At 32.8% G+C, this 9,679-nt stretch overlaps 1 protein-coding gene across 1 annotated transcript; it reads right to left on the reverse strand.

The window, feature by feature from the left end:
- Positions 1 to 809: 809 nt before the first annotated feature.
- Positions 810 to 8,837, reverse strand: LOC134694361 (uncharacterized). Its single transcript, XM_063555364.1, has 4 exons — positions 8,766 to 8,837; positions 3,480 to 3,791; positions 2,353 to 2,664; positions 810 to 943 (listed from the first exon to the last, which is right to left on the reverse strand). Exons 1-4 carry the CDS (start codon positions 8,830 to 8,832, stop codon positions 810 to 812), a joined length of 825 nt encoding a protein of 274 aa, XP_063411434.1. The 5' UTR covers positions 8,833 to 8,837.
- Between the last annotated feature and the right edge of the window lie 842 nt (positions 8,838 to 9,679).

Below are 9,679 nucleotides of genomic sequence, written 5' to 3' on the forward strand. Positions count from 1 at the left end.
CGGGTTGATTGTTACACTACACATATACTTTCCTGGATAACCAATATTTTGACATGATAATATCTTATACATGTTATAAGCGGCACGGTTATGGATAAAAGTGAACTAAGAGTTGTTTCATCTGTCTGATGTGTTAAAGCGTTTGAATTAGCCATTTGATTAAAAATTTTTGGTTTTGATTTTTTCTCGTGAATAGGTTTGTTATTGTAATTTAACATTTCATGATGATATAGCTTCATAATATTATTTTCAAAGGTACAGAAAAGTACATGTACTGCGATACACTTACGTCTCCCAATTGATACGATATTCCCGTGCTTGCATTTCCTATCATGATTTTCTTGATAGAGGGTTACTGCTCACAAGGAAGCTATGAAATCAAGAGTTCCAAATGGTGAAGTTGAAATCATCCCTTCGTAAATTTTACGGACGCCATCATGAGTTGGTTGACCGTTATGTAATAACCGTTTCACAAATCATATCGGATATGTTCCTTACGTCGTAACTACAATCCCCTTCCCTTTCATGAATTTGACCTACCGAATAAGACTATTTACCGGATTTGTAATCACATAAGCAACACGACGGGTGCCACATGAAGAGCAGGATCTGCTTACCCTTCCGGAGCACCTGAGATCACCCCAAGTTTTTGGTAGGGTTCGTGTTGTTTATTCTTTAGTTTTTTATGTTGTGTCATGTGTACTATTGATTTTCTGTTTGTCTTTTTCATTTTTAACCATGGCGTTGTCAGTTTGTTTTAGATTTATGAGTTTGACTGTCCCTTTGATATCTTTAGTCCCTCTTTTCTTTTACATACTAACATCTATATTTGAAGAACAATTCGGGAGTGGAAACACTTTTTTCAGATAAACCGATATATGAATTCTATCCGTTTCTTTTTCCAAGAATTGCCTTATTGTTGTAGACTTGGATGTCGGTGGATCTGAAAATATAAGTTGTTTTAGAAAATAAATCTTAACACCTATTCTTAATTGCAAAATCACAAGTCACAGTGATGCAAATTATAAAGCAGCAGAAATAAGAAACAGATATTGTACTCATCTAAGCTAAAATTTATTAAAATGTGTATTAATCAACTTGAATCTTTACTTCAAGACAATCATGTATTAGTTGTGAAGTTGTTTCGGAATATTTATTGTTAATTTTTATTATTTTTGTTTAACATATGTTAATGTATTGTAAATACTGTTAATAGTCTGATCGGTTTAAAATAAGACATTTGCGGAGACACACATTCTTAGAATTTATTTACACTAACAGGTAGCATTCAAGTTTTGGGTCGTCTCAAATAGTAAATATAAAGTTGTCGAACTCCTTTGATTTTTAAGTTGGACGGCAAGGTTACTACGATTTGTATGGTTTTATGTATAAATATGTCTACATTTTGGTATCAATCAAAACAAATCCAAACCATACCGAAAATAAATCCATGTTCATGTTATGTATAAAGGTCGTTAGATTGAGTTGAATGTAAAATATATATAGTAAAATTCCGGGACATGAGGTACATATTGATTATTTTCAAAATATGAGTCATAACGGGGTTAAAACTAGATACTATGCAATTTTGTTTTGGAGATCTTGGAAAGAATTATAGTGTGGACATATCTAATATGTGAGATATTATCTTTTTTGAACAGCTCAGGGTATTGTGTGCTCGAAGCATGAGCAGTAAACCCTGCACCTGAGATATGTATTTTTTATAGGGTCTATTTCGTTGTCTATTTAACACATTTAAAACAATATTAGTTAAAAATGTTCTGTTGATTCAAATAGAAAAAGGTGTATATGTGTGTGTCTGTTTGTTGAAGTTGTTGAAAAAAAGGTCACACAATCATGTCGATTGGTGAGACAATTGCTTTTCTATGATTTCCAATTGCACAGTCTTTTCTGAACTATTTGTTTTTAATTCTGATTGTGCTGATGAGAAAAAAATATGTAAAGATACAGAAATCTAGTAATGAAACATTTCTACACAAGCTTTATGACACCAGATTGTTCGACACCCCAAGAATATATAAAGCAGGTGTAAAAAATAAGATAAAACTATTGTAATCTAAGAAAAAACATAAATACACCATTGCAGAAAAAGAAACCAAAATTATAAAAACTTCATGGAGATTACCAAGACAAAGATTCGTTATTGTGTACTAGAAAACACTTATTCGAATAATCAAATACAGCATTTACTTTTACTGTTTCTTTTGTTTTTTAGATGACACCATGTAATAGGAAGTCTTAGTGAAATCCTAGGTATAGACATAGTTTCTGGTAGTGACTTCTACGAATAACAATAGCAATAAAAAGGAATAGTATCATATATGTACTTACTAACATAGTTATATTTATTTATTTCGATGAAGTATGTGGCTGAATCAAAACCATATCGACATCGGTAAGTTATATTTACATCTGATTCTGTTACATTGAATATCTTAAGACTGAATTCATTTCCATGAGGAACAGTTTCTTTATACTTATTGTGGTCATTTATACGGCCATTGTAGCTTAATAGATGGTCATCATTTCCCATTGACCATTGCCTCGTTACGTTTCTATCTACAGTGTTGATCCCGTTTACTGCGCAGGTCAACATGATATTTCCTCCAAATATTATTAAATCTGTTACTAATCTTAGTGATACTGAAAACAAAAATCAAAACAATTGATATGACGTAAATGTCAATCCTCACAGTTGCATTTTTAAAAATCAACATTTATAAAAAAAAAAATACCATTATTCAAATGATAAGAATAAAATTGATGATAAAATAATATATCTACAGTTTAGTTTATGGTTTGTAGTCATACACTCCTTCGAACATTTGACATTAAATGCAAAAAAAGAAATACTTTTGTAATAAAAAAACAAATTTCAAATAATACATACAATCTGGAAATAGTACGCACGTAACTAAGACATACTGAGCAAACACTTTAATTTGACTGATTGGCCTCTATCCCGATTTCTAGTATGTCACGAGGCTTACAATTTCGCTATGGTCATTGGAACGTGTACAACATATTCCAACACAAATCTTAGTTTTATAATTATGCATTATAATGCAACAACGTTTGTAACGTTCATTTTGATTGGATAACGTCACTTATTTACATGGCATCAATTGATGCTATGGGACGTACGCGCAAGCGCAGACGATATATGACAGATTTTAAATACATGTTTTAACGTTGTTTTCTGTCAGTTTCATTAGAATGGAGATAACAATATTGTATTTTAAACTCCGACGGCATCAATTGGGGATTTGATGGTCGCAAATATCCGTTTACTGTCTTCGCTAAAGCGTCGCCAGTAAACTTAATTTGCGACCATCAAATCCCCAATTGATGCCGTCGGAGCTTAAAATACAATACAGTTATCTCCTAATTGTAGCAAGTTTTGAGAATAACAATTGATCACACTATACTAGCTTTATTATATGATACCCCATACGTACAATATGATATGGGTTCATCTTCTTCAATATATATACTTGCTGCATCAAATCCATAACGACATTTGTAAAGTATGTTCAGATCCACTTTTGTTACATTGATTATTGTAAGACTAAACTCGTTTGCTTTAAGAACATTTTCTTTGTACTTTCTACGATTATTTATACGGCCATTGTAGCATAAAAGTTCGTCATCGTTTCCCATTGACCATTGTCTTGTTGTTTGTCTGTTGATGTTTTCTTTCCCATGGACTGTACATGTCAACACAATATTCTTTCCAAGCAACACCACATCTGTTGCAATTTCTAATGTAACTAAAAAAATGATTCAGAATATTTACTATGAAGATAACACTTCTCTAGTTCTTTTTATTTTATCATATTGTACTTACCATTGTTAATTCACTCATCAAACACATCAGAATTAAAACGCCAGACACGACTTCAGTGTTTTAATAAAAAAACAAATCATAATTAGTGAAGTTCGAATTAAAAAAAGTTAGTTTGCGTATCATTGTATTGGTTTCCACGTTTTAATAAATAAGTTTATCGGTCGTCCCACTGTCTATATCACTCTGTTCAGCTCTTAATATTATTCCGTATTATGTTTTTGTGACGTCAAATACGTTGACCCGGCCTTAATAACTTTGACCCGGACATATCAGCGACGTCATAATGTTTGAACCGACGTTAATAACTTTGACCCGAACTTATCAAGTCATCTTTTGTGTGCTGGTGAAACAAAGAAAACACTTCTTAAACACGCAAATATAGCCCGATAAATTGATTATCAGATTATCTGCATATTGATATTGTAAAATATCAGCTGCTTGACATAATATGAAGGCTTTTGATCTCGTTCGCTACGCTCACTCGACAAAAAGCTTCATATTATGTCTCGCAGCTGATATTTTACGATATCAACATGCAGATAACCTGATAATCGGTACGTATCACACTATACTGTAGCTTACTCTTTTTTCGCTTCGAAGATCTAGTGTTGATTTCTCGAAGCTTTCTCAGGAATAAATAAGGATAATGAAAGACCGACTTAACACACGATGAGCATAGACTTCGCAGGTATTTTTGTTTTACAATCTTAGCTAAAACGCTTTCTCATCGTGGCAATATGGAAAATGGAAATATAAAAGCAAATATACATAAAATCTATACTATTAAACGAGATGACCTCATTTTGTGTCTCGCTTCTCTTTCTTTCACAATAAATTATTCATCATGCCTTTGTGTTCTATATGCATAATCGCATTTGTCATCTATTCTTCTTAAAATTCGGTTTGGGTTATCTTGGGAGAAACACAAAAATAAAGGCGTGCAGATTTTGTTTCCGTCATCATACCAAGTTTTAGTTTATACAAGACTTTCGGTTTTTAACTTGCACATAATTTTCATAAGAGTAACTCGTTGACAGGACAATAATTTTAGCGTTGATACAGACTATTTATGAAGTACACCCCTAATTCATGGTTTGATTGCTTTCTATGTTGAATTACTCAATTTTAAGTAGGCACACCTCTTTTGTTTAAAATTTAAATGAAATGACAATCATTGCACGTGAAAGCAAACCATTATGGTGTCTCCTACTACAAAAATCAGCGTGCATTTAATTGCATATCAGAAAGAACTGGTTTCCAGAAATTCGGTACTTCAGATCTGACAAACAGACAAAATGTACCCTCTTTTTAAAATTTGGTGCATTTTTATTAATACTCAAAATTAGAGGTCATAAGATGTTGTACAATGATCACCAGTCCTTATGCTAACATTTGATTACAAAAAATACCTAAATTATTTACATATTTTGAAAGTTACACTCATGCGTAGGAACTATTTTGTGTTATAAAACATATGTTCAACTTTCTGGTATGTGCTTTTTGGCCTGGCCCGAATAAGGTGGTCTTATATTCCTTTGTAACTGGGTGTCATAAAATGTTAAACATAAACCTTTCAACGACTGTATACCAGTAATATTAACGACATGGTTAATAGAGGATGGGGTGTCGTCTCCATTTTGGATTTTGAAATATCAATTCGTTTAGATCTTTAATGAAATATACAAACATTAATGATATTGTATGTAAAACATGTGAAAGCCTTTTTATGTTGCTTTAAAAAATAATGTGCTTTATCATATTTTCAATATTAATCGTAAAAAACGCACATCTTTTTTTCTATTGTATTACAATTATTCGAAGTTTTATTGGAGATGAGATGGTAAACCCCGCCGGATTTTTGTACTTCATGAACGTCTACCATTTGTTTGTCTTGCATGCTTCATTATTTTATGTTTTGGTTCATTTGTATATTTCAGAGTTAAATGTGAAGTTATTTCGCTAAAATAATATACATTTATGCTGAAACCTGCCTCCAGGTCCGAATTTATTCCCGCTCTTATGAAGACATATTGGTGACCTTCAGCTGATTTTTTATCATTGGCCGCGAAAAGGGTATCACCAGCCCAGTAGTCAGCACTTCGGTGTTGACATGAATATCAATTATATGGTCATTTTTATAAATTTTCTGTTTACAAAACTTTGAATTTTTCGAAATAATAAGGATTTTCTTACCCCAGGAGTAGATTACCTTAGCCGTATTTGGCACAACTTTTTGGAATTTTGGATCCTCAATGCTCTTCAACTTTGTATTTATTTGGCTTTTTAACTATTTTGATCTGAGCGTCACTGATGAGTCTTATGTAGACGAAACGCGCGTCTGGCGTATAAAATTATAATCCTGGTACTTTTGATAACTATTTACACCACTGGGTCGATGCCACTGCTGGTGGACGTTTCGTCCCCGAGGGTATCACCAGCCCAGTAGTCAGCACTTCGGTGTTGACATGAATATCAATTATATGGTCATTTTTATAAATTTTCTGTTTACAAAACTTTGAATTTTTCGAAATACTAAGGATTTGCTTACCCCAGGAGTAGATTACCTTAGCCGTATTTGGCACAACTTTTTGGAATTTTGGATCCTCAATGCTCTTCAACTTTGTATTTATTTGGCCTTTAAACTATTTTGATCTGAGCGTCACTGATGAGTCTTATGTAGACGGAACGCGCGTCTGGCGTATAAAATTATAATCCTGGTACTTTTGATAACTATTTACACCACTGGGTCGATGCCACTGCTGGTGGACGTTTCGTCCCCGAGGGTATCACCAGCCCAGTAGTCAGCACTTCGGTGTTGACATGAATATCAATTATATGGTCATTTTTATAAATTTTCTGTTTACAAAACTTTGAATTTTTCGAAATACTAAGGATTTTCTTACCCCAGGAGTAGATTACCTTAGCCGTATTTGGCACACCTTTTTGGAATTTTGGATCCTCAATGTTCTTCAACTTTGTATCTATTTGGCTTTTTAACTATTTTGATCTGAGCGTCACTGATGAGTCTTATGTAGACGAAACGCGCGTCTGGCGTATAAAATTATAATCCTGGTACTTTTGATAACTATTTACACCACTGGGTCGATGCCACTGCTGGTGGACGTTTCGTCCCCGAGGGTTCACCAGCCCAGTAGTCAGCACTTCGGTGTTGACATGAATATCAATTATAAGTCCAGTCAAACTAAGATTTAACCTCAAACTAATTGCAACAGAAAATGTTTTACTTCTAATCTATAGAATTATGCCCTTTATATACACAGAAAAAAGTCCCATAAAATCATCCCTTTGTAAAGTTTTTGGACGCCATTACGAGTTTATTGACAGACAAACCGTAACACAGATGATATCGGATACGTTCCTTTTGTCGTATTTACAATACTCTTCCCTTTTAATGAGTGTGATCATACCGAATTGGACTTTTTACCAGATTTGTAATGACATAAGCTACAGGTTCCCCTTTTGGAGCCACAACAGGCGTAACCTTCCTAGCGGAGCACCTGAGATCACCCCCATTTTTTGGTGGGGTTTGTGTTGATAAGTCTTTAGTTTTCTATGTTGTGCCTCTTGTAACATTATTTGTCCGTTTGTGCTTTTTTTAAGCCATGGCGTTATCAGTTTATTTTAAATCTATGAGTGGGACTGTCCCTCTATTATCTTTCGTCCCTCTTTTAAAGCAACCGTAGTTTACAGATGAGTTATTTTGTTAAATTGATTAGGAAAGCAAATAAGGCACCGATCCCAGAAACGAATATTTTATTTATAAGTGCATCACATTATTTAAAACAATAAGGTTAAAAATGTATGGAACTAGCAATCTACAAACATTCCGAAACGCAACATTTTTTTCTAGTTTATTGTCTGCCTTCGTTTTGTCTCGTTTTCATGATCTCTGCAAATTATTTTGTTAGTATTGACAAGAACAGATGATTTTAGGCTTGTTTTTCGATTTAAACACCTCTGCATACATCTTTTAGACTAAAACATACTATTGTGAAAATCAGATTTGAAATGAACTACATGTAATACATTTAAAAGGGCGGCATAGAGTGTTCAAATATAGTTGGGCATATTAAGGTCCGAGGCCACAATTTATTCGTAGTGCATTTCTTTTAGAACATAAATGAAAATTTTAAAAATTCCACCTGCGCTTTCTCAATGAAATTTTCACAGTTGTGGTACTACTTTTGGGACAAATTATATCATCATTATAGAAAACTTTATCGGCTCTAACTCAAAATATGGACAATTGTACGTTTAGGTCGTCTTGAAATCTTTTGACAACCTCCGAAGTGGTAATTTTTAACCTTTTTCAGTTGGACCAAATCACTACTTTCCTTTAAAATTTTAGACCCAAATTTGTTTACAGTGTTATTTCACCCCTTACTTGCAATTTGAGGCATCAATAAATACATGTAGAAATAAATTTGAAAGAGATATAAAAATTAATGGCAAATAACCTACTGTCAACACTAGGGACTATATTTGGACAACGAAAATCAAGGGACGACAATGGTGGTCTCGGACTATATTAATCATGTTAATGACATCTATTCTGTATAATCCAAATTCTTTCAAAGTGAAGCAAAGGCTGCCAAATGAACATTAGAAATTCATAAGTCGAAATCTTACTGACAATTTCATGGCATTCCTTGTACATATTTTTTACGAGTTTCCATAAATTCTGTTAAACATGGTTTTGGGTAAAGTTTTTCAAAATTACTGAACAAGCGTATACAATTATGGTTCCAATTTTTACTGCACCATATGCACATCGAAGAACTATTTAACCAAAAACGTACTGAAAGAAAAGTCCAAGTTCATGACAATAATTGATAGCATGCACGAGGGAGACACATATTAATATTTATAAACTCACCTTCGGTATTTGTTCCAATAAGTCTAATTATATTTATAATAAAGCTGTAATATTGCAGAAAAGACATCTTTGAAAACTACAATTAACAAAACATGCAAAAGTATATGATTATTATGCGCATGAAATTCAAGTAAAACACAAAACGGAAATGTTTATTTCAAGTTTTAGCACTATTTGTTTGTGTAAAATCACTGTGATATTTTTTTTTTCTAACTTTCTATACATGGATATTAAAAAAAAACTTATTTTATAAACTTACGAATACTGTCTTAAAATAAGTTTAACGAGTGTTTCCTCAGGGTTCGTATACCGTTTTAAGAATATTAAATTTGCAGTTACAGTAATGAAGTAATCCTACACGCCGTTAAACATAAATGTATGTAATAAAAATAAGCCCATGGTCCGAACGACGATAACTAAAGGTATTAATATCTTAACATTTTTTACACTGAAAACCGAAAAGCAGTTGTTTGAATTATGTCAATACAGTAGAAAATCGCTATGGCAATGGCCTATTTAAGGCAAACTTGAAATAATGTTATAGTATAGTATAGGGACAAGTTATCCTAATCTTATAAATGATAGCTTCTTTTTAATGTGTGCTACCACCCTCAAAATAAATTTTATAGGGAGAAAACAAATTAAAAATAGCTACAGTAGTCAATGGGACATGTGGATTCAAAAGTACATATATATGAAAGAACGTATGTGTTATCAGTTGTGCATTGTGCGTCAACCGGTTACTTCTGTGTATCATCAATACATGCATCAAAGTTGTATTATACGTTTAACTATAAATTTTAAAACATGCTGATTTAATCGTGATAAAATGTGAAAATGAAAGATAATTCTTTTTTACAGTGACATATTCAAAAGCACACATCGTATCTACTTTTTATTAAACAAATCCCACA

This window comes from Mytilus trossulus, chromosome 13 (assembly GCF_036588685.1).
Source record: "Mytilus trossulus isolate FHL-02 chromosome 13, PNRI_Mtr1.1.1.hap1, whole genome shotgun sequence".
Taxonomy (NCBI): domain Eukaryota; kingdom Metazoa; phylum Mollusca; class Bivalvia; order Mytilida; family Mytilidae; genus Mytilus; species Mytilus trossulus.